A 26,779-nucleotide genomic window follows, 5' to 3' on the forward strand; every position below is an offset into this window, starting at 1 on the left:
AAAAAAAAAAAAAAAAGAACATTGCAAATGGGGAAGAGAGGCCCAGGGGGTGGGCTGGAGGCAGACGGAAGAAAGAGAGAACACGGGTGTGTCAGCGTTAGGTGGGCTGCGGGGTGGGCAGCTCCAGAACAAGGGCTTCCAAATGTGTGTTTTTAAATCAAGTATATCAGAGTCGACTAGGAAAATAAATGCACACGTTACTGGGGCCCATTCTTGGCAATTCTGATTCACTTAATCTGGGTGAGGCTTGGAAATAGATACTTTTATACAGATTTTAAAATGATTCCAGGAGCGTCTGGGGTGGCTTAGTCGATTAAGCGTCCGACTTCAGCTCAGGTCATGATCTCAGTTTGTGGTTTGAGCCCCTCATCTGGTTCTGTGCTGACAGCTCAGAGCCTGGAGCCTGCTTCAGATTCTGTGTCTCCCTCTCTCTCTGCCCCTCCCCTGCTCACACTCTGTCTCTCAAAAAATAAATAAACATTAAAAAAAAAAAAGAGAAATGATTCCATTGTGCAGACAGATTTTACAAACACTGCTCTGAAGGGAATTCAACCCTTTCAGAAGTTTTACAAAGGGTTGATTATGGGAAGAAATGCATTATCAGTAACTTCACTGAGGCCTTTAGTGACCCTAGAAACAGAAGTTCTAGGAATACAACATGAAATCCTAACTCGATCACTAGCCAAGAATTTTATTTCCCACCCTCGTCTGTTTAGAAGAAAAACAAATGGAGGAAACATTTCAAGATATTTAAAAAAATGTGCCAGCGGTGCACAGGGAAAACACTTTGAATGCAGGGTCATTCACATTTGCTGTTAAGCCACATTTCTGCAGAGCACTGCCACTCAGCGCATTTGGCGGAGGGGCTAATATCATTCATATATACTGTTCTAGGTGCCTAAACAGGTCTTGTTGCCCTGAGCACAGAGAAACAAGTGAACACTGAGTACATACTATGGCCCAGCACCAAATTAAGGGCTTTGCATACCTAGTCAAAGTTAATATGGTGAGCAAATTTGCAAGGTAGTTATTAATATTATTTTCATCTGAGGAATCAGGCTTCGGTAAAGTAAAAGACTCATTTGCAAACACGTTTGCATGGTGAATATGAAACAAAATAAAACAAAACAAAACAAACCCTATTGCCTACCTCTGAGATGAACCTAACCCTATTCCTAACCTCTTGTCAGGGAATACATACTGACTTTGGAATTAAAATAGTAAGGTCCAAATCCTAGTTCCTTATTGCTTGTGTGATCTTGGGAAGTTCTAGCGACAACTACTATTTAGCTATGTGCTGGGACTGTGCTAAGTACTTTATGAACACTATCTTGCTTAATCATCGTGACAAACCTGTGAGGGAGCTATGAGTAGCCCCATTTTATAGATTAAATTAAATAATTTGTTCAAAACCACATAGCTAGCATTCAAAACCCAAAACTTAGGTCCATAAACCCAGGTGCCGCGCTGAACTTTACTTTCTCATGATTGTGAGGATTACATTAGGCAACATATATATAAGAATTTTATAAAAGCCTTAAACTGGAGTGCCTGGGTGCTCAGTCAGTTAAGCATCTGACTTGATTTTGGCTCAGGTCATGATCTCATGGTTCGTGGGTTTAAGGCCCATGTTGGGCTTTGCGTTGGTAGTGAGGAGCCTACTTGGGATTCTCTCTCTCTCTCTCTCTCTCTCTCTCTCTCTCTCTCTTTCTCTCTGCTTTCACCTGCTGTCTCTCTTTCACAATATAAATTTTAAAAAACCTTAAAAAATGTTTTAAAAAGCATTTAACTGTCTAGAACACTAAGTGACACTCCTCAACTGATCCTTAACACTGAAGTGAAGGGAATTTGGTGACCTTGGACCAAATGAACATGAGACTATAAAGTGTGAAATAGTAACATGAACTGGCAATGCTGAACACATGTCACTAGTCATACCAGTGTCCAGCGCTCAGTACCCTGGAGAAGACACGACAAGGAAGCATTAGCCTCACCTACTGCCGGCTTGACAAAGACATAACATTTATGTCATATGTTCCAAGGTTAACCTTAGGGTTCTCGGAACTACTTGGAACTATAGAGTAAAAATTTTGAAATGTGTTTACCTCCTATAAATGTGTGCCCTTTGTTTTCTTTTTAAATATTGTTTTTAAAATTACGTAAATAATACAACATTGTGGAACATTTGGGAAATACGGAAAACTATGAACAATGAAGTAGCTCTTACAATCCCTTCACTCAGAACTTTGAAAGAATTCCTGAAGCCAAGAAATAGAATTCTAAGTGACTAGTAAACATGAGTTGTTTTAATGTACATTTTCTCAGTGCAGTATGGTAAGACTGTCTTGTCAAGCTTCCTTAAGCTGAATTCATTTTCTGGAATTATGCTATCTGTTTATTATTTCTGCTTGGCCTATTTGTTTCTGTTGTTTTTTTTTTTAACTTATACACTGTATAAACAGTATGTGCCAGAGGAATGTGGATGATTAAATTAATGGCTTTTAACAGTGGGAATTACAGTTTCAACACAGTATCATGGCTTAATTAAAAGCAACATCTTTTCATCAAACACATAAGAATTTCCATGCATTCAACTGTTCTTGGTAATAATGCACCTGCTGGCAGGGAATTTCAAGTTATCAACTCAACTTAAACAAAACACCTTTTGAATGGCTGGGTTTTTCATTCTCTATAGTAAAGATGGAAGACAGGCACATTATGCTTCATGTTTTCTTTTATGTATTCAACACATTCTTTTCTAAGTTTTCAGATTATTCCTTTTTACTGTCATCATTTTATGTGCATCATTTCATTAGGTTTGTTTTTATTTTATTTACAATATACCCCAAATGGAAAAGTTCCAGTAAATGCTCCTCTGTATATAGCATGTGAATTTTCTGAGGGCATGTAAAGCTAAAATGATAGTTCTTGGCCTAGTAGACCACATTTTAGGAAGTCATTTTTTAAAAACTCTAAAATGAAATTCTACCTAAGACTTTGCAACCAAGTTTTAATAGTCATTAAAGAGAATTTTACATGGGTGCCTGGGTGGCTCAGTTGGTTAAGCGGCCAACTTCAGGTGAGGTCATGAACTCATGGTTTGTGGGTTTGAGCCCCACATTGGGCTCTGTGCTGACAGCTCAGAGCCTGGAGCCTGCTTTGGATTCTGTGTTTCCCTCTCTCTCTATGCCTCCCCTGCTCACAGTCTATCTCTCTCTCAAAAATAATAAACATTAAAAAAATAAAAAAATATATCCTTAAAAAAATAGAGTTTTACAACGACATGCAATTTCTAGGAACATATGGTAGAAATAGACATATGTGTCCATGCCCAGCACATTGCCTGATATATGACAGACCCTCAGTGAGAAGTGGCTAGTCTTGTCAGATATGCTCATCACTCATATACCCAACTATATAGAAGCAACGAGGTCTGCTCTGCAGACCTACTACGTAAGCTCAAGTAGTTCCTGTCTGCTCTACTTTGGGGTTTGGGATTTTAGCATAGCTCCCCTCTCTACTCTGGTAGAATAACACATTATTATATGCAGGCACCTGAGGGAATCTAACTGAGAGCATAAAAAGTCTGTGTGAATGTATACGTGAGAAAAAATTTTAATTAAAAAAATATTTGGTTAAAGTTAGGATTCTAGGCACCAGTGCAAGAAAAAGTTGCAATTTGGCTATTGTATGCAATGGAAACACAACATTTCCCTTTCTCTGAATGACTGCTTCTTTCTATCAAGTTATAAAAACAAATTTTTAGGGGTGTCTGAGTCACTCAGTTGGTTGTGTCCACTCCTGGTTTTGGCTCAGGTCATGATCTCACAGTTCATGAGTTCAAACCTTGCATCGGGCTCTGCACTGATGGCACAGAACCTACTTGGGAGTCTTTCCCTCTCTCTGCCCCTCTCCTACTTGTATGTTCTTTCCCTCTCTCTCAAAATAAATAAACTTTAAAAAATAAAAATGAATTTTAACTTTTTAAAGTTTGTTTATTAATTTAGAGAGAGACTGCATGCAAGTGGAGGAGGGGCAGAGAGAGATAGAGAGGGAGAGAGAGGAGGGGAGAGAGAGAGAGAGAGAGAGAGAGAGAGAGAGAGAGAGAGAGAGAGAGAGAGAGAGAGAGAGAGAGAGAAAGAGAGAGAGAGAGAGAGAAAGGAAGAGAAAGAAATAATCCTAAGCAGACTGCATTGTCAACGCAGACCCCAAAGCAGGGCTCCAAGTCACAAACTGCAGGATCATGACCTGAGCTCAAGTGCTCAACCAACTAAGCCATCCAGGCACCCTCAGATTTTAACTCTTAAAAGCAAGTTTGTCTCGGGGCACCTGAGAGTTTCAGTAGGTTAAGTGTCTGACTTCAGCTCAGGTTGTGGTCTCACAGTTCATGAGTTCCAGCCTCTCTTTGGGCTCTCTGCTGTCAGCACAGAGCCCGCTTCAGATCCTCTATGACCCTCTTTTCTGCCCCTCCCCTGCTGGTTCTCTCTCTCTCTCTCTCTAAAAAACAAACAAATAAGTACTTTAAAGCAAGTTTGTCTTATTCCTACTCTAGACCAGAATTTTATTAGCTTAGTTCCTATACCCCGAACTAAGTTCAAGTTTCAGGCAGTGTGGAAGAATGAAAAAACACTGAAATTGGGATCAGAAGATATTCAGGTCCTCTTTTCTGCTTCATGACTGTGTGACCACGGACAGTCTTCCAGTCTCCTTCAGTTCCCCTTTCTTCAATGTAAAATGGAATACTACCACCACGTATTTCATAGGGTTTGGGTGCCATTTAAATGAGACAACACAGGTGAAAAGCATTCTGTCAACCCTACGGTACTATGCCAGGGACTGGGAACAGGTATTTATAATTTTCGGCATTATATTTTTGTTACTAGTATGATAAATACATGTTGCTTACGTAGGTTTTGAATCCCCTGGCTACTGCCAATCCAGAATTTTGTTGCCAGCGATAAAACAGATCATTTCTACAGTTGGGAACAGCATATTGACACAATTTTTCCTTCTGTGCAATCTAAATGGCTACTGGCAAGTAGAGAAGAGAAACTAAACAGTGCTTGGACTGCTCAGGGGCCAAGGCCTGGGTTTGTGACCCACGGAGAATGAAGGGGGACAAATGCAGAAATGGTTTTCTCTCTTCATGACACGGTAAAGGATCAACATGACAGTTGTAGTACTTTAAAGACCATATCTTGTATCTGGAGCTGGAAGCAACTGGATTATCATGTCAAGTTACTTAAAGTTAAATAAAGATTTAAAAGGGGTGCCTGGGTGGCTCAGTCAGTTGAGCATCCGACTTCGGCTCAGGTCACGATCTCACAGTTCGTGGGTTTGAGCCCCACATCGAGCTCTGTGCTGACAGCTCAGAGCCTGGAGCCTGCTTCTAATTCTGTGTGTCCCTCTCTCTGCCCCTCCCCTGCTCATGATCTGTCTCTCAAAAATAAATAAATGTTAAAAAAATTTTTTAAAATAAAGATTCAAAAAACCCTACTTAAAAAAAAAGTTAAAACTATTTAATGTATAGAACATGATTTTTTGGAAGAGTTGTTCAATATTAGGTTTGTGGTTTTGGTTTGCAGATCCCTGATGATAACTGGCATTGAGCATCTTTTCATATACCTGTTGGCAATCTGTATGTCTTCTCTGACAAGTTCAACATCCATTCGTGACAAAAACTTGTAACAAAATAGAAAAGAAAATTTCCTCAGCACAATAAAAGCTGTTTATGAAAAGCTATTGCTAACATCATAACAATGGGTAAAATCTGAAGGTTTTTCTTTTCCTCTAATGATCTGGTGCAAGGCAAGGGGGCTCGCTCTTGCCACTTCTATTCCACAAAGTTCTAGAAGCCATGCAAGAGCAATGAGTCACAAAAAAGAAAAGCCATCCAAGTAGTTAGTGAAGAAGTAAAATTATCTCTGTAAATGGCATGATTCTATATGTAGACCACCTTACAGACTCTACAAACAACCAAAAAATCCTGTTAGAACTAATGAATACAGTAAAGTTCCAGAATACAAAATCAATATACAAAAATCAGATGAGTCTCTGTATACCAACAATGATCTATTAAAAAAGGAAATTAAAAAAAATCCATTTATAATAGCACCAAAAGGAATAAAATACTTGGGAATAAATTTAGTTAAGGCATTAAAAGATTGGTGCACTGGAAACTATGAAACATTGATGAAAAGAACTGAAGAAGACATAAACAAATGGAAAGAGAAGAGTTAATATTGTTAAAATGTCCATCCTACCCAAAGTAATGTATGGACTCAATGCAATCCCCACCAATATTCCAACGGCATTTTTCACAAAAATGGAAAAATCTATCTCGAAGTTCATATGGAACCACAAAAGATTCCAAGTAGCTAAAATCTTGGGAAAAAAGAACAAAGTTGGAGGCATCACATTTCTGGATTTCACTTTATATTACAAAGGTATAGTAATAAAATCAGTAAGGTACTGGCATGAAAACAGAAAGACAAAGCAATGGAACATAATTGAGAACCCAGAAATAAAACAAAGCATAAGTAGTTAATGAATTTTCAATAAGAGTGCCAAGAATACACAACTGGGAAAGGATAGTGTCTTCAAAAAATGATGCTGTCAAAATTGGATATTCACATGCAGAAGAATGAGATTGGACTCTTATCATACACAGCATTAAAAAAACTCAAAATAGATTAAAGTCTTAAATGTATGATCTGGAATTATAAAATTCTGAGAAGAAAACAGGAAAAACAGCTCTTTGACATTGGCCTTTGAGATGATATTTTGGACCTGATGTCAAAAGCTCAGCAACAAAGGCAAGTCAACAAATGGGACTGCATGAAAATATAAAGGAAAAAAATCACCAACTGAAAGAAAATATTTGCAAACTATGTATTTGAGAAGAGGTTATTATCCAAAAAATATAAGGAACTCTTACAATTCAATAGCAAAAACAAAACAAAGGAACAGTCTGAATAAAAAATGCCCAAAAGGCCTGAAAAGACATTCTTCTAAAAAAAACATAGGAAAATACTGTCTTCAAAACAGAGAGAAATTTAAGTTCTAGTTTGCAGGGTACTTGGGCCCTTGCAACCCGGGCTCAATGTAATGAGGTCCCAGTTTTCCGATATTCTCAGCCCGTTCCTCAGTCTCAACTTCAATAAGCAAAAAGTCTCCAAGAGCTTCAAGTAAGCTGTGCACAAATAGTTGTCTGTGAGCATGACTGTGTGCAAACGCACCATAGACAGCTTATCAAGCTAAACTCACAGCAAATTTTTCAGGACAATTAAGCATATGGTTTGACAGCAAAGGACCACAGTCTTAAAAAAAAAAAAAAAAGAACAAATTAAATTGTTTTTTAAGCTATTTTTTAAAAAGTCCCCAAATAGGCTATTAAATCTTTGAAAATATGTACTCAAATATATTCCTGCCCCCGCAACAAAAAGTCAGCTCCACATATCTAAAACACAAAACAAAATAAAAATGTTCAACTCTGTGTTGTGGTAAAAAACTAATTTCTTTGAAAAAAGCTAGAGTAGAGAGGTGAACAGTACTTCCTAGAAATAGGCTAACTATAGCTCCAATTCCCCAAATTCAGTAATTGGGCATACTTTGGTGAGGTCTGCTTTTCTGTCTTTACATCACATCACATCACATCACATCACATCACATCACATCACATCACATCACATTCTATTTGTCTGTCTGTCTCTGTCTCTGACTCTGTCTCTCTCTCTCTCTCACACACACACACACACACACAAGAGGGCCATAGTATGTATAAGCCTTAAGTCTTATGAATCAGGAGACAGCAGAAAGAAGTCTTTTGATTAGGAAGCATAAGGCAAGCTAACACCTCGCACAGCTCCTCTAGCTGGGATACGTGTGACAGTCCTCAGGCACTCCCCCAGCTGCCCAAGAACAAAGGAAAGGAAAACAACAATGGCTAACTGATAGAGATCACAGTCATGCCGGGACAGAAGAGTCTCCATCAGTTTACAAATGTCTTAGCAAATTACAAGAAAAAAGCAATCTTACCAATAAATAGCCTAATCTCCAGAAATGTACAGACTCAGTTTCCTGGAGCTCAAACATCATCAGAGTGATGTGGCGGAAGGAAATGGCAGGTAAAATTAAATTTCCTTATAACCTGCAGCCAATTGGCAAATGCTTGAGACAGGCAGAGTAAAATCCTTCTCCAGGACCCCCTACTGTGTTAATGTTAATGCCTTACTGGAGGGAAAAACAACCTTAGCCTGACAATAGCTAGGCCTCCAGTATCTTAAGAATCCCCTTTAGCATATGAAAGTCCTTCTGGACAACTCCTTTTTGCCTTGACTTCCCCCAACTCCATAGTATATAATCAGTCTCTCCTGACCACCCCAGTGCAGCTCTTTCTGCCAACAGGCCCTGTCCCCATGCTTTAATAATAAAACCACCTTTGTGCACCTAAGACTTGGCCATCCGCTTTGGACCCCCACTATCAAACCCCAAACCGCATCACTTTTACTTTTTACCTTGGGGACTGCCAATGTCATCTGGTATATGCCTCTGTTTATCAGTTTGGAACAATTACCAATGAGAGTTGTCATATGACTGAGAGAAACTTCACTGGCATTTTAAAAAGCGACAAGATTTCTGTTTAATTGAACAATCCCACCAGATACTGTCTTCATTTTAATATAAAATGTATTAGATCTCCATACCTAGACAGAAAAAGATACCCACATATAAAGAATGTACAGCTGTTAATATGCTTTTTGTCCCTAAATTTGAAATAAAAGATTTGAAGATCCAAAGCTACATTAATGCAAATATCTGTCTGTTGCAAGTATACTTTTTGATTAAATTGGCATACATCAAGTACAATTAGAAAGGTTATTTATAACGAAGAAATCCATAATTCTGCATCTTAATGGGGATGACAATTACAGCTGATGGTTGCTAATTAACGTTACTTCTTTTGCTTTGGGTGTCAGATATATCCCGTGAGATCTTTACTGGTGGCAGTGGGCATACTTAATTCTGGAAGGCACAGAAGGGTTAATTGTCAGTAACAGTTGTGCGCATAAGAAACTAATTGGTAACCTGACCAGCTCTGGTTCCACGTTGGAGAGCAGAGGATCAAGTGGAATCTGTAAACTCTGACTCAGGGTCATGGCAGGAGAAGTGTCTGTTGAACTTTCTGATCAAGGTGCTCTCCCTACCAGGTGTTCAGAAGGACAGGGAGAAAAGCCCTCTAGTTCTCTCTCCAGGGTAAGTGGGTGTGTGAGATGTTGCCTGTGCCAACCAGGCAGAAATTCATGGCACTTTGGTTCGGCAGCACCACGGTCTTGTGCCAAGAGGACCACTGTGCTCACTCTCTCGAACAGCCCGGGGGTGTGTGATCAGTGCTGGAGGCCAGAAGTGAAAGAGAAAGAAGCACCGCAGCTCTCGGCACAGAAAACTAGAAAGCCTTGTTTGCTTGTGCTGTAAATTACATACTTATTTTTGTTAGCATGAGATAGATGAATATTTCTACATATAAAGGTGCCCAGCTAAAATCAGGATAAAGCGATATTAATGTCCTATGGTCAGTATTATTGAACCTCAAAAGCAATAAACTTTACGAGTCAATAAATATTACATTTGCAACATAGTTAACATTCCTTTACCGTCTCTAGCACTTATTACACATTGTAACCGCAAGTCTACAATACATTATTCATATTCGGGGTGTCACCAAGTGATGGATTGCTGCAGGAGAGGCTGTCCTTTAAATAAATCAACAAATAAAAATGCAAATGTTAACATTTTCAGCCACAACTTTTTCCATCTTGAATGGGGAATGAAAACTTCACATTATATTGACAGGCAGCAGAGAGAACAATTAACAGTCTACATTGTGAATGAGAAAGATGACTGTCGTGCCTGGCTTTATCACCTGCATGTGGAACTGGAACCGCGCGGGACTCTTCTAGGTGTTAGTGCTTTTCAGAGAACAAAGGAAAACATGGTTTCCACCAGCAAGGGTCCCACCCTCATCCTTTTTTGCAAGTTTTGAAAATTCTTGGAATTTAGAGTAGACAGGCTTCTACTCTTATTCCCAGTACCCTTAAAGGTCTGTTGGAATGAAGAACAGCATTTTGTCTTGTATTAGGAGTTCACGTGTAACTGAAAAGGAGTCTATAAAAAATTCCTTTTCTACCCTTTGAAATAAAAATAATTCATATAATCCTGATTCTGAAATCTGGAAAGCAACCACTGTGCCTTCTTGGTAACTGATTTTCATAGTCCTGAATCTTTTTTTTCAACTCTGCACTTTGTATAACAGACCTATGGTATGCCATCATGCACTTCTAAGGCTGAAGTCCAGGGTGTTCTACATTGTTTTATTTAGTCAAGTACTCATTATTTAAGAAACCTCTGAGAAACTATATTTAGCTGATTTGCAGTATTAAGAACTAACAGATATAGAATCCTTTTTTTAAGGCCCGTAAATATGAGTCTTCACAGCAATTTTAACCTGGGCTTGTAAAACTGTGCAAAGTTGATATGGTCCATTCAGAAAACGTGTGCTGAGAATGTTCTACAAAATTCTTACTGGGGAAACATTTTATTCTTCTTTTTCATGCTTCTCTCTAAACTGAAATGCAATCATCAAAAAACATTAAAGTAGTGTTAAGGATCTCACTTTAATCTTCAATAGGAAAATTCACTAAGATTGAAAATCCAGACCATTCCTTTCTAAATTTTTATTTCTTTTTTTATTTTTGAGAGAGGGCATGTGTGCGGAAGTGGGGGAGGGGCAGAGAGGGAGGGAGACAGGATTCGAAGTGGTCTCTGGGTTGACAGCAGACAGCCTGATGCCGGGGTGTGTGTGTGTGTGTGTGTGTGTGTGTGTGTGGCTGGAACCCACAAACTGAGAGATCATGACCTGAACCAAAGTCGGATGCTTAACCAAATGAGCCACCCAGGTGCCCCAGAAAATCCAGATCATTCCTCCTCTTTACCCGTACCTCCTCCAGAGGAAGCCCTCAAGACAACTGGGAGGGACCTGTGAGTACAAGCATTCAGCCACATTGCCAAGGCCCAAGGAGGGAGTCCTCTCAACATTTCAGAACTACCATTCTAAGTGGGTGCTTGGAAAATGCGGATAATGGCAGCATTAAAAATAGAAATGAGTAATGGATGAATAAAATGGTAAACTAGTTAAATTTTCTTTTGGTTAAGGGTCATCTTCAAAATAAGGAGGTTGTTGTCACCTATTATAACATAAGATGATGGGCTTTGGAGTCTGAAACACTAGTTCTACATCTTCTTAGCTATGTGACCTTAGACAAGTCACTCAATCTCTTAGTTTCCTAATTTTAGAAATGAGGATGATAGTAGCACCACTCTATAAAGCAGTGACAAAGATGAAATCATGTAATTCACACAAAAGACTAGGTACATAATAGATGCTAATAGACGGCAGCCATTATTATTGTCGTCTGCATTAGGGTTATTTCCCAAAAGCTGTTTATAATGAAAATAAAGTCTTAAAATCTATATTCATCTGATTGGATGCTAGGAATTTAAGGCTCAAATAATCACATTCCCAAGAAAGTCTAAACTATGCCTTTTTGGTGTTGATTTTATATATTTAGCTTTAAAAACATTACATGGAGGTCGGCTTATTGGATGTGAGAATTTTTTATACCCTATTTCTTTCCTGACTCCGGAAAAGGGTGATCAAACTACTGACTCTTCAAAAGTTTCTAGTATCAGTAAATGTTGACAGACCTTTAAAACTGTAATACAAAAAAATGCACCATAAATTTCAGAATCAATTAATTCAATTAGTTAAACTTATAAAGTATATAACCTTTCTGTGATAAATTGGGAAAGACCTCTTGCTAAGCACATTTTCTGATGAATGATAGGGTTAGCTTTTCTCCCCTTAGGAAATCCTTGCCAATTGCCAGTTTCAGTCAAGGCAAGGCATGTGTAAAGGAAAGGGCTCCATGAGTTCGACCTGGCCAAATCCAGATGCTTCCAAATAAGGCCTCTCTTCTGAGTAACAGTTATTAAGAATTGTCAGGACTCTCCCACTCCGTATTAAGTAGCTGCCCCCAAGTGTTCTTATCTAAAGAATGTTAAACCGAAGAATCCCGGAAGCTTACCGGGAAGTGTCCTGCTGCAGTGATGATGTGGTTCTGGTTACAAGCTCCTTTTGGCTTCCTGTTGTCATAGGAGATGTGGACGCATCTTTTCTAACTCCTGCCACTGTCCCTGGGTGAACAATAAAGGAATTAATTCGGGCATTCAATAAAAGAAAATGGGAAAGTCCATTCCCATTGTAATATATTAAACATTACAAAAATCCCTAAGCTTTAAAAGTTAGCTCTTTTTTTTCTCTGAAATGAAACAATGGCAGATGGAAAACTCTGTAGGTTGTTTTGATTTTGTAAACATCAGAGACCCACAGTATCTAGTTTAAAAAAAGTACATCTGTGCAATAACAGACTACCTAGTGATTTTGTTTTTAAACCTGATGGCCTGTCATCTTCCTGCTGATTTGAGTTTACTGTGAAAATGCCCAAGAAGGTAGATTGCTTTATTTTGTTCCCTGTACCTATTCTAAGAAAAGATCTTTCTTCTCTTTGAGCCCAGAACTTTGTACAACCAAGGCCCCCAAGTTAATCCCAAAACTTTCAAGGTAGACATAAATCTCAAATATTTCTTTCAAAGAACTAGACATTGGACTAAAACAAGTGCTTGCTTGGAGGAGATGGTCAGCTCACCATTCCAGGGCTGATCTGGTCTCTGTTCCTTTCTAACAAGCAATGTTGAGTTGATAATTTTCTCCTCTGGAGTGCTCAATAACATGACATGGACAGAAAGAATTTTGTTTTTGATTCTTTTCTAATCATTATTATTTCTAATAGTAATAACTTTCTCCTTCTCCTTTTCCTTTTTAATATTATTTCCCAAACAACATAGAACATTCTTGTCCTTGTCTTCGAAGATTGTTAGAACCTCATCCACAATTTTTCTTCTGGTTCCTGGGAAAGAGTTGTCCAGGCTGCTTAAAGAACCTGTGTGAGAAGATGTACTCTTTCTTTGAGTAAAGCGTAACTATTCAAGTAAGAGCAAGATAGCTTTGATGTGTAGGGAATATCAGACCCTCAAAGGTCAAGAAGACAGCATGCTAACTCTGGGAATGGCACCCTTCAGGTGTGACCAGAGAAAATCAGGTCTAGAGAAAAAAAAGAGTCTTCTATCTACAGAGATTAGCATCAAAACATCCACGATGATCCTTGGTATTCAAAAGCTATACTTAATACTGACTGTTCTTTAGTATGTATAGAGGTGAAAGATGAGCCACCTAAATGTACAATTTGGTCCTCTTTGTATACACAAGCTTGTGGGATCCTCAACCCAAACCAGTACATTTCCATGCTAGGCATAAACCTTACCATTTCATATAGTGTTTAGCAAGTACCTAATGATGGGCAAGGGCTAGTGCCAGGATTAAGCTCAGATTTAGTTTGGGGAAGGGGAAGAAAGGTGTGAGAGCAAGAACATGAGATACTCTAATCTGGTAGAGAACCATAAATAACCCAAAGCAGTATAAGGTAACAACAGCTAACAGATACAATGTACTTAGTCTGTGCTTGGTTCTTCTCTAGGCCTTTGCCATGTACTGTTTATCTTTTTTAAAAACAGCTCAGTTGAGCAACAGATTCTTGGTTTCAGCTCAGGTCATGATCTTGGGATTCATGGGTTTGAGCCCCACATTGGGTTCTGCACTGACAAGGACAGTGCCTGCTTGTGTTCTCTCTTGCTCTCTCTTTCTGTCTCTCTCTCTTTCCCTCCCTCTTTTCTTCTCTGCTCCTTCCCTGCTCATGCTCCAGCATGCATGTATGTACATGATCTCTCTCTCTCTCAAAATAAATAAATACACTTAAAAAACGCTTTATTATAACTTGAATACCATAAAATTTAACCATCTTAAGCAAACATTTGAGAAAGAGTAGTAAATTTCTATAGCTTATGAAAGCATGGCCTCAACCCAGTTTTAAAAATATTTCTCATGGGATTCACTTGTGTCCTTTTACAATCCAGGGTTAGAGTATTTTCTTACAGAGGGCCTGGGTGGCTCAGTGGGTTGAGCATCCGACTCTTGATTTTGGCTCAGGTTCTGATCTCACAGTTTGTGAGTTCAAGCCCCACATCAGGCTCTCTGCTGACGGTAGAGAGCCCACTTCAGATCTTCTGTCTCCCTCTCTCTGCTCTTCCCATTTGTACTCTCTCTCTCAAAAAAATAAACATTAAAAAAAAAGAACTTCCAACACAGGTTTAAAAAACCAAATATTTCCTCACTCCCAAAAGTTCCCTTATGCTCATTTGTGGCCAGCCCCTTCTTCCTGTCTATTCTATTCCTTTCCCCACTCTAGCTCTCTCTCTAGTTTTGCCGTTTCTCCAAATTAGTTATATTGATCCTCATAAAAACCCTCTGTAATAGACACTAGGTTTTGTATCTCATTTACAGATAGGCAAAATAAGCCATAGGGGACTTAAATGACCTGCTCAAAGCCACAAAGCTAGTAAGGAGCCAATATTCATGTCCAGATAATCTGATACCAGAATTTTCACCATTAGGCTACTCCACCATAATAGATAGAAAAGTCTAATGAATTAAGAAGTGAGAGAGATCACATATGGCTATAGGATTAACAAATATTTAATGCAGGAGGTGGTATTGTGATAGGAAAAGATAAGGAGCATGGAATTAGCAAAAGCATTAAATTAAAAACCTTGGGACTAAATATTTAATGTATTCAGGAAGTATTTATTGAGCATCAGTATGTCCTTGTACCTTGCTAATCACTTTAAATCACTTTACATGCTTTATCCCATTATTCCTTACAATAGTCCTTAAATTACATTATTGCCCTCATTTTCTAGATATGGAAGTAGGAACTGAAAGGTCAAGCAGCATGTCCAACATCATACAGCTAGTAAGAACAAGGCTGGGTTTTGATTTTGTATGGAAAACTAATCTCAAACATTGTGCTAGGTGGCTCAAAATAAAGCACAGCAGCAACAAACACAATTAAAAGAAAACTGGTCTTTGGAGAGATTATTTTGGTGGAGGAATCTGGAATAGGGTGGGACAGAGACAACAGAGGCACGTAAAGCAGCTCACTACTCCTACAACTGTCTGGGTAGATTCCTGGATGATGTAAGGGGAAATTAATGGGCAAATAGGGGTAGGAACAACTGCAAGAGATTTGTGGGTGAGATGAGAGAGAAGAAGAAACGTCCGACGGTCAAAGAATGTAATTATCCCTGCAATCACTATTATAGAAGACCTGAACATTACTTATTCTGTTTTGGTATCTCTATCAAATGTTTAGTGGAGATAAGTACACTGGATGGAGATAATTTAAAGAAGAAATTTAAAAAAATATTTTTAAATTTTATTTATTATTGAGAGACAGAATGTGAGCATGGGAGGGGCAGAGAAAGGTGGAGACATAGAATCTGAAGCAGGCTCCAAGCTGTCAGCACAGAGCCCAACACGGGGCTGGAACTCATGGGGCTTGAACTCACCAACAGTGAGATCATGACCTGAGTTGAAGTCGAATGCTTAACCAACTGAGTCACCCAGGTGCTCCTAAAGAAAGAATTTTATCAGAGGGTCCAGGGACTTGCATGGCATCTATGGACACACTTTGGTTTGCGAGTAACTTGTTCTGTGAGCGTTCCTTAAGATGAGGAAACATTTCTAATAAATTTTAACTTGATAAATGAGCGATGTCTTGTAATATGAGTTGTACATGATGCCAAATGTCACATGATCCTAACTGAGCCAATGGTTCTTCCCTCTCTCTCTCTCTCTCTTTCTCTCTCTCGCTTCGGGATTGTGGGTGATCATCTCCCATGCTCAGATGCTCAGTCTCAAGCTGTGGTGTTTGGCAGAAATCAGTGATTTTTCAGAATGTTGGAGGTACCCACAACTGGCACTAGTGCATTTTTTCTGTCACTTCAAAGCACCTACAGACAGTCCTTTGCTTTTCCATACAGGAGTAAGCTTAGGCATGCGTGTAAGCTTAGGGATGCTTTGCTTCATTCTAAGTCAGGATGCCTGCAGACATAGACCCTTTCCTCTGCTGCCTTATTTTCAGTTACATTCAATACAGTATATGACAAGAGTTTATTAATACTGTACTGTAGTCAACATCCTTTAGCAACAATAACCCTCCTCTCTCTGGTCTCCCTCACACCAGCCATGAAGGTTTTAAAAGGTAAGTGACAGCTAATTTATTTTTCTTTCTATTTTGTATTTTCTTTATTATTTTGTATTATATTACAATATTGTAATCATTTTTATATGAATATTGTTGGGTTGTGAAATGAATCATCAGAGTTTCCATTATTACTTATGGGGAAATACACTTTGATATACAAGTGCTTTGGATTACAAGCACGTTTTTGGAAGGAATTATGCTTGTAAGCCAAGGTTTTACTGTACTTCATGAATCTGTGACTCCAGCATAATTGCAGGCACAATAATTTTCTAAGGAAAGGAGTAATAGCTTTCATCAAATTCTAAAAGGATATGAGACCCCCCAAAAGTTAAGAATGCTTGGTCTAAGGCATAGGACAAGTTTATTCCTTTTTCTTGTTACTCTAAATTCTATTCTTTACTAAGTTTCTGGGAAGCTATATATCAGCTTTTAATTATATTCATTCCTTCTATAAAATTTGATTTAATATTAAGTATGTCAACAATTACAATATAGTTATGCATACTCATAGAACTACACATCTCTCTATATTTATACACACACATACATAAAGACAATAAACATTTAAAAAATAAAAGTGCTGATAATAATATTATCCCTTAGGCTGATAAGTTTCATAAATATGTTTAAATATATTAATGTAAATAAACATATATTTTTGTGTACACAGAATTGAACATAATGGAGCATATCTTACTTACATATAGCTGGGTCTATCTGTCCATCCATCAGTCAATATCTCATGGTAAAATAACTTCCTAGAGTTCAACTTTGAGGAAAACTCTGTTTCTGGGTCCTTTGTTTTATTTTGCATTTTATTTATTTTTTTCTGTTTTTTATTTATTTTTGAGAGACAGAGAGAGACAGCACAAGCAGGGGAGGGGCAGAAAGAGAGGGAGACAGAGAATCTGAAACAGGCTCCAGGCTCTGAGCTGTCAGCACAGAGCCCAACGCGGGGCTTGAACCCATGAACCATGAGATCATGACCTGAGCTGAAGCTGGACGCCCAGCTGACTGAGCCACCCAGGTGTCCCTAATTTGCATTTTAAAAGTCCCTGAATTATATTACATATTCAGTTTAGTTTAAAGAATAAATCATAGGGGCACTTGCATGGCTCAGTTTGCTAAATGTCCAACTCTTGGATTCAGTTCAGGTCATAAGCTCATGGTTGGGTGAGATCAAGCCCCACATTAGACTCCACACTGACAGCATGGAGCCTGCTTGGGATTCTCTCCTCTCTCTGCCCTTCCTCTTCTTACATGAGTGCACATCTCTCAAAATAAAAAAAAAGAGAGAACAAGTGATAAAGAAAACATCAGTATAACCCTTTTGCAGATTAAGAAATCGAGTGTCAGCACTGCCACCTGGAAGGATCACTAATGTCCATCCCTGATTACAAGCTCTGTGTTTCCAGGAGCCATAATTCTTCCCTTTCCATTCTGTATAGTTTGACCGTTTATGTTTGCATCCTAAAAATCTGACTTAATTTTGCTCCCTTTGAATTTTATAAAATTAGAAATATACTATATATACTCTTTTGAAGACTCCTTTTGCTCAAGATTAAGTCCATGAGATTTAGACATGTTAATGATTTATGTAGCTGCAGTTTGTTTTCTTTGCCATATAGTATTCCTTTCTATTGATAGATATTTAGAGTGTTTCTGGTTTGGGGCTATTATGAAGGATGGTTGCTATGGCAGAGGCTACTAGTCACTCACCAGCGTTCCTTTCTTCCTGGGTACCAGGTGGATTATATTTCCTCATCCCTCTTATAATTATGTGTGGTTGAGTGGAAAGCTAGTGCCATTTCAGGCCCATCCTATAAAAATCTTCCACATGTACTCTTCTTCCCCTTCCTCTTCCTTGCTGACCTGTTATGTGAGGGCCAACAATTTCCTGGAAGGGGCCAGAGAGTAAATATACCAGGCTTGTGGGCCATCAAGCTCCTTGGCAACTATTCAATTCAGTTGCTGTAGCATGAAAACATTCGCAGACAATATGTAAACATGGAAATTGTATTCTAATAGAACTTTATTTATGAAAACCAGGCCAGAGGTAGCCATGAACAAAGTCTGCTAAATTGTGTTACTGTAAAACTCAAGGTGATCTTGGAAGAAACTTCTTGTTCCTTAAGCCAATGGTATTTTTTTCTATTGGTTACCATAGTTTAGACTACCCAACTAAATATAGCTGCTATTAACATATATATTTGCTATGAACACATTTCTTTCAAAAAAGAAAGGAGAAAAAACAATACTTCTTCACTTATTTTTTAAGAGATTTTGGTAAAGTATCATTTACCATTTTAAAGTATACAATATTAGGCATTAGGTATAGTCATAATGTTGGGTAACCACCACACTATCTAGTTCCAGGACTTTTTCATCACTTCAAAAAAAACTCTATAACAAATTTCCATTTTTATTTTCCATGTTCCCCTCCTCAAAAGTCCCTGGTGACCACTAACCTGCTTTGTCCCTTTTGGATATTTCATATAAATAGAATCATACAACATATAGCCTTTTGTGTCTCGCTTCTTTCACTTAGCATAATGTTTTCAAGGTTCATTCATGTCATAGCACGTATCAGAACTTCATTCCTTCTTAAGGTTAAATTATATTCCATTGTACGGATATGCTGCTTTTTGTTTATCTATTCATCTGTTGATGGGCATTTGGGTGTCTCCACCTTTTGGTTAATGTGAATACAGCCACTATGAACACCTGTGTACAAAATTTTGTTTAAATACCTGTTGTTGGGCATCTGGGTGGCTCAGTTGGTTAAGCATCCGATTTCGGCTCAGGTCATGATCTCATGGTTCATGAGTTGTAGCCTCATTGGGCTCTGTGCTAACAGAGCCTGGAGCCTGCTTCAGATTTTGCATCTCCCTCTCTCTCTGTCCCTTTCTCTCTCACTTTCTCTCAAAAATAAATAGACATTAGGGGCATCTTGGCTCAGTTGGTTAAGCGTCTGACTTTGGCTCAGGTCATGATCTCATAGTTCATGACTTTGAATCCCGCGTCAGGCTCTGTGCTGACAGCTCAGAGCCTAGAGCCTGCTTCAGATTCTGTGTCTCCCTTTCTCTCTGCCCCTCCCCTGCTTGCACTCTGTCTCTCTCTCTCAAAAATCAATAACATTAAAATTTGAAAAAAAAATACATTAGAAAAGTTGAAAATAAAAGACAACTGAAAAAAATAAACATCTGTTGTCTATTTTATTTCTGAGTGTAATTGATGGGTTATAGGCTAATTCTCTGTTTATAGAGGAATTACCAAACCATTTTCCATAGTGGCTGTATTATTTTAAATTCCCATCAGCAGAGGGTTTTGATTTCTCCACATCCTCCCCACCTTGTTATTTTCCATTTTTTAAAATTATAATAATCCTAGTGGGTGTGAAGCAGTGTCTCATTGTGGTTTTGATTTGGATTTCCTAACAATTAGAGATGTTGCACATCTTTCATGTGCCTTCTAGCCATTTGAATATCTTCTTCAGAGAAATATCTATTCAAGCTTTTTGCCCAATTTTTAATTTAGTTGTTTGCTATTGCATTGTAAAAGTTCTTTATATACCCTGGATACCAGAACCATAGGATATAGGATTGGCAAATTTTTATCCCATTTTGTGGGATGTCTCTACATTCTATATAAAGTGTTCCTTGGCACAATTTTAAAAATAATTTTCAGGGGTGCCTGAGTGGCTCAGTCGGTTAAGCATCCGACTTTGGCTGGTGTCATGATCTCACAGTTGGTGTGTTCGAGCCCTGCATCAGACTCCGTGCTGACAGCTTGCCCAGAGCCTGGAGCCTGCTTTGGAATCTGTGTCTCCTCTCTCTGACCCTCCATCGCTCATGCTCTGTCTCACTGTATCTCTCAAAAAATAAATAAATGTATAAAAATGTTTAAAAATAATTTTAATAAAGTCCCATTTATCTAGTTTTTCTTTGGTTGCTTATACTTTTGGTTCCATATCTAAGAAACCAGCAATCTATGAGAATGAAGATCTGCACCTATGTTTTCACCTAAGAGTTTTATATTTTTCATTTTAATTTTTAGCTCTTTGATTAATTTTGAGTTGATTTTTGTGTATGGCCTGAGGCATATAGATGAAAAGTCCACTTCACTTTTTTGCATGTGAATATCCAATAGTTGTCCCAGCACTATTTATTGAAAAGACTATTCATTTGTTGACTTGTCTTGGTAACCCCTGTTGAAAATCAATTGGCCAGAAATGTATGGGTTTGTGTCTGGATTCTCCAGTCTATTCCATTGATCTCTCTTTATATATATAAAACCTCATGCCAGGTATAGGTATAATTCCAGTATGGTTTTGATTACTATAGTTTTGTAGTAAATTTCAAAATTAGGAAGTATTAGTACTTCAATTTTGCTTCTCTTTTTCAAGATTGTGTTGACTATTTGGGGACCCTTGCAATTATGTATGAATTTTGGAACAGGTTTTTCCATTTCTGCAAAAAGTGATATTGGGAGTTTGATAGGGATTGCATTTAATCTGTGGATCACTTTGGGGAGTATTGACATCTCAACAGTATTAAATCCTCAAATCTATGAGCACAAAATGTCTTTCCATTTAGGTCTCTTTTAATTTGTTTCAGCAATGTTTTGTACTGTTCAGTGTATAAGTCTTACACTCTTGGTTAAATTTGTTGCTAGGTATTTTATTGTTTTGATGCTTTATAAATGGAATTGTTTTTGTCAATTCCAGTAGTTCATTACTAGTGTGTAGAAATATAAGTGATTTTTGAGTATTGAATTTTATACCGCCACTTTGCTGAATTCATTTGTTAACTCTAAGAGGTTTTTGTGCATCCTTTAGGATTTTCCATATATAAAATCATATCACCTGCTAAAACTTTAACTTTTTCCTTTCCAATTTGCATATGTTTTCTTTTTTTCAATGTTTATTTGTAAGAGAGAGAGAGAGAGAGAGAGAGAGAGAGAGAAAGCACAGAGGAGAGGGCAGAAAGAAAGGGAGACAGAGGATTTGTAGCACACTCCACGTTGAAAGCAGAGAGCCTGATGCAGGTCTTGAACTCACAAATTGTGAGATCATGACCTGAGCTGAAGTCAAGAGCCAGACCCTTAACCATCTAGCCACCTAGGCGCCCCTATTTCTCTTTCTGGTCTAACTGCTCTGGTCTAGTTAGCATGAGTTGAATGGAAGCGGCAAAAACAAGGATACTTGTCTTGTTCCTGATCCTTAGAGGGAATATTTCAGTCTTTTACAACTGAATATGATATTAGTTTTGGGCTCTTCATATATGCTCTTTATCATGTTGAGGAAGTTCTCTTCTATTCCTACTTTGTTGATTGTTTTATTATGAAAGAGAGTTGGATTTTGTCAAATGATTTTTTGGTGTTGGGTTGGTGTTGGTTTTTTTTTATCTCTTCATTTAATATTTTTTTAAGTGGCCTCCATGTGCAATATGGGGCTTGATCTCATGACACCCAGATTAAGCATCACACGGCTCTACCAACTGAGCCAGCCAGGTGCCCTCCCCTTCACTCTATTCATATGATATACTGCACTGATTGGTTTTTGTATATTCAAGTACTTTTGCATTCCTGGGCTAAATCCCATTTGGTTATGGTATATAATTCTTTTAATATGCTTCTGCATTCAGTTTTGTTACTATTTTATTGAGGATATTTTTATCTGTATTCATGAGCGATATTGGCATGTAGTTTTCTTGCGATGTCCTTGTCTGGGTTTGGCATCAGAATAATGCTGGCCTCTTGAAATGAGTGAAGAAGAAGTGTTCCTTCCACTTTACTTATTTGTTTTTTTAGAAGAGTTCCAAAAGGATTTGTGTTAATTCTTTAAATATTTGATAGAATTCACCAGTGAAGTCATCTGATCCTGGCTTGTCTTTTTTGGGAGGTTTTTGATTGCTGATCTAATCATGTTGCTTGTTATGTCTATTCAGATTTCCTATCTTTCTTGAGTCAGTTTTGGTAGTTTGTGTGTTTTTAGGAATTTGTCCATTTCATCTATGGTTGTCTAGTTTGTTGGCTTTTGGTGTGTCTATTGTTTGCCTCACCTCTTATTTTTTTACTCCAGGAAGCAGTGATGTGTTCACTTGGTTTTTAATGTTTGTAAGGAATGTCCTACATGTTGTTGCTTCTGTTCTGAGAAAGTTCGAACTTAGGAAGAATAAAGGCAGTTCCCTTGGGTAAACCCTTTAGGAAGTAGACAGGTGAAAATAGACAAACACAATTCCTTGAGAACCAGATCTGCTCTGCTTCCTCTGGGACCAGGCACTCATACCTGGAACTCAGAATGCTCTCTTTAAGAATGCGGTCATGCTGGGAATGGGGAAAGGACAACTCTAAGTTAAAATTCCACAAAGTTCTCCTACCATGTTTCAGCAGCCCTTTTCTTGGCTTAGCATTTGCTTGCTTTTTGTTAATCTTTCACTATCTTCCAGAGCTCTGATAATGCTGATTTTGGCAGTTTTGCTAGGTTTTTCAGTATTTCTGGGGGCTTGGGGGGGCCTCTCTGCCATTTTGCTGACACCCTCCTGACTCATTTAGACACCACCATAACTCTGCTACCAAACCCTGACAAGATAATTACCAAAAAAAGATATTATATACCAATATCTTCCAATCAGTGTACATAATCCAATTAACAGAATAAAGAAGAAAATTCATCTCAACAGGTACACAAAAAAGACATGGTGTAATTCAACCCTCATTATGATAAAGATTCTCAGCAAATAAGGAGGGAACTTTCTTAACCTGATAAAGAACATTTACCAAAAAAACCTACAGCTAATAAAATCATACTAAATGTGGAAGACTGCTTTCCTCATGAGATAGGACTTCCCTATGGAAGTTCATATTAACTATTTTATTCTACACTGTAATAGAAGTCCCAGGTAGAATAATGAGATAAGAAAAAGAAAGGAAAAGCACAAGGACTGGAAAGAAAGTAGTTGTTATGGACTGAATTGTGTTCCCCCACCTCATCCAAATTCATGTGTTGAAGTCCTAACCCTTAAGTATACCTCAGAATGTGACTGTATTTGGAGACAGAACCTTTAAAGATGTAATTAAAGCTAATGAGGTCATATGGGTGGCCTTTAATCCTATATGACCCTTTGTCTCTAATAGAAGAGAGAGATACAGTAGGAATGCATGCTCCTAGCGTAAACCAAGGAGAGAGACCTCGGGGGCGAATGACTGGAAAAGAACATGAGGGAGCCTTCATGAAGAATGGAAAAGTACTATATCTTAATTGTATGGGTATATACAATTGTCAACGTTGATTAAACTGTACATTTGAGACCTATGCAATTTTACAATATATAAATTAACTCTCAAATAGAATAAAAGAAATCATTAAAAATGCTATTTTCTTGATTCTTAAGGCCATGCTGTTTCTTAAATAATATTTATTTATTTTTTAGAAAGAGAGAGGAAGAGAACACATTGGGGAGGGGTAGAGAGAGAGGGAGATAGAAAATCTCAAGCAGACTCTAAGCCATCAGTGAAGAGCCCAATGCAGGGCTTGAACTCATGAACCGTGAGGTCATGATCTGAGCTGAAATCAAGAGTTGGACGCTTAACCAACTGAGCCATTCAGGAGCCCCACGGCAGTGATGTTTTAAGATCACACTCCACTGATATCTCTTTGACATTGCCAATCATAAGGATTTTGGAGGGATAAGAATATATATTTCTTAAATCACTAAATCACTGTAGGTACTGAGGTTGAAAGAGATAATGTATTAGGTCTTAATGGCTGGGAAAATGGGGCAAAGACACAGAAAGAAGAATCTACCTACATCCCTACCTACCTACCTACCTACCTACCTACCTAATGTTTTATTAATTCATTCAACAAATAAATAGTGAGCACCTATTATATGTAAAGCAATGTTCTTATAAAGATACAATTGTAAAATATGAAGTTCATATTCTAGTGGGAGAAGATACAAAATATTAAAAATCAAGTAAATTATATAGTATTTTGAGATACTTCTTTCTGCTGTGGAGAATGGGAAATGTAGAGTCTCTGGTTTAAGTGACAATATTCCATACTTGGAATATTCAACTCTTAAACTGTTTTTAAAAATTGTTTTTTTTAATGTTTATTTTTGAGAGAGACAGAGAGACAGAGAGAGTGCAATCAGGGGAAGGGCAGAGAGAAAGGGAGACACAGAATCCGAAGCAGACTCCAGGCTCTGAGCTATCAGCACAGAGCCCAATGTGGGGCTCAAACTCATGAACCATGAGATCACGACCTGAGCTGAAGCTTAACTGACTGAGCCACCCAAAAGACCCTCAACTCTTAATCCTGGTCTCTTGCAGCTGAATTTCTTAAAAAAATTTTTTTAAAAATATTTATTTGTTTTTGAGAGACAGAGTATGAGCAGAGGAGGGCAAAGAGAGAGAGAGGGAGACAAAGAATCCAAAACAGGCTCCAGGCTCCGAGTTGTCAGCCTGGAGCCCAAGCAGGGCTCAAACCCACGAACCATGAGATCATGACCTAAGCCGAAGTTGGCCGCTCAACCAACTGAGCCACCCAGGTGCCCGTGAATTCTTCTTTTAAAGGGACTGGGGAGGGCAATTTAATCTACACATCTGGGTTTATTAATACCCCTATATTATGGCTGTCTTCTGTGTTCTGTTGATAAAGGCCAATTTTTAACAAATCTTTTAGCTCAGACATCTGGGAGTCAGAAGTAATATCCTGCGATGTACATTTCTAATGATTAAACATACAATAATGGTGATTATATTAATAAGAAAAGAAACATAAATAAATGTTCCTTAGAGGCAAAATGGAAATGGCTTCTATACTTTGGATACTCAAAGTTGTTTATTACTTAATCATGTCACCTATACAATTCCATCATGGACTACAGAGAGCACGCACATCACTGCAGGCACAGGCTTACTTAGAGGAGCACCTAGGAGCTTCAAAGATTATTCCTCACTTCAGATGAGTCTATAGCAGTCCTTTTCTAGTAAAAGAAGCATGTGTTTGGGAGCCCCTCAGAAGCTGTCCCCCAGTGATAGCTGCTGTGTATTATATAGCCTAAAAAAGCCCAAAGACAAAATGAAGGGCATGGTCAACATCATCAGTTAAATCCAAATTACTTTAGGTTCAGCTTCTCTCGAAGTTTTAAGAAGATTCAGAGATCCAGGAAAAAGGAACAAAGAGGGGTGGCTCCACATGCAGCAGGGGCTTTGGGCTGGCTTTACAGCCTCCCTTAGAAATGGGCGGTGCCAGACCCTGAGGTCTAACATTTTGATTCTGGAACATGTCTGCTCATGGCCTCATGGCCTCTGCCAACATAGCAGAATGTGAATGCCCTCAGCTCCGAGGGCTCTTATGAAAGGCAATCAGCGGTTGATAAGAAAAGGGAGGTTCAAGGCAAGCTAGGAGAGGAAAAAGAAACATTGCTGAGTAGGGAGGAAAAAAGGAAAGAACAATGTGTGTTTCCAGATTTGTGCCTTTGGCTTAAAAGTCCTTGACTCAGGTCTAGATTTTCCAAGTAATGTCTCCCTGTTCCATGTAGCTCAATAAAAGCAATTAAAAGAGAATATTCCAAGCACTGGCAATTAAAAAACAATTCGATTTTAGGTATAATTCTGACAACACTATACACATTTTTGTAATTCTCCAGGCCGTTTTTGAGACAACAGTGAGGTCTTTTTATTTTTTTTATATCGAGTATCAAAAAAGTTGACGAAATGGTGAGGAAGACAGAAAAGGTAAAGGAATAACAGACTGATAATAAAGATTAATGGTCCTACAATAAACATCCTAGGTAGTAATTAATGATTAAAGACAACAAAAGAAACAAAGAAGAAAGGTATGTTAAAATTTAGACACATTAAGGAGGGGAAAGCAATTAAGGAGACATTAAACCAAGCGGTGTAACTTAGGCAATTAGTGCTAGGTCACTGGCCTTATGATAAACAGGGTGTCCAAACACCTAGCAACACATCTCGAAAGGCCTGTCTCCCATCTGGCCGGAGCCATAGTAAATGCCAACGCAGTGACCGCCCTGCTCCGTGATCTGTGCACATGAGCTTTGCGATGGGCAGAAGGACCCAGAGAGGCAATGTCAGCTCCTCAGTGATCAGGTGGACCGAAGTTTTGCCAATGGCTCCATATTAGAATAAACGAAAAGGAAAAGACATGACAGTCTTTCTTATAAGTAGGGAAAAAAGGTTAATTCCTGTGAATGCCTTAAAACAAACTCTCTTCAGAAGATGACATAGTTTCTATTTTTTTAACTGCAACACTACAATCTTAACCCCATAAAAAAAAAAAAAAGGAAAAGGGTAATGAAAAAAATAAAACCATGAGTGAAAACTGTTCCTGAAAACTTTGCAGGACTGTAACAGCTTTCTCTTGGTTAAATTGATTGGTATAGCAACATTATAAAATGACTATTAGGATTCATTGTGCACCACAGAAAAGTGCTGAAATGTCAGAAGACTATACAGCAAAAAGTAATGGG

General features: G+C 38.2%; 1 protein-coding gene across 3 annotated transcripts in view; it reads right to left on the reverse strand.

Moving 5' to 3' along the window:
- KIAA1328 (KIAA1328 ortholog) overlaps positions 1–26,779 on the reverse strand; it is a 336,176-nt gene that overhangs the window by 37,398 nt on the left and 271,999 nt on the right. For all 3 annotated transcript variants that reach the window (XM_029921484.1, XM_029921482.1, XM_029921483.1), the window contains one exon: positions 12,144–12,252. In XM_029921484.1, coding sequence (XP_029777344.1) covers positions 12,144–12,252 — 109 coding nt within the window. The remainder of the gene's footprint in view (positions 1–12,143; positions 12,253–26,779) is intronic.

This window comes from Suricata suricatta, chromosome 14, assembly GCF_006229205.1.
Source record: "Suricata suricatta isolate VVHF042 chromosome 14, meerkat_22Aug2017_6uvM2_HiC, whole genome shotgun sequence".
NCBI lineage: Eukaryota > Metazoa > Chordata > Mammalia > Carnivora > Herpestidae > Suricata > Suricata suricatta.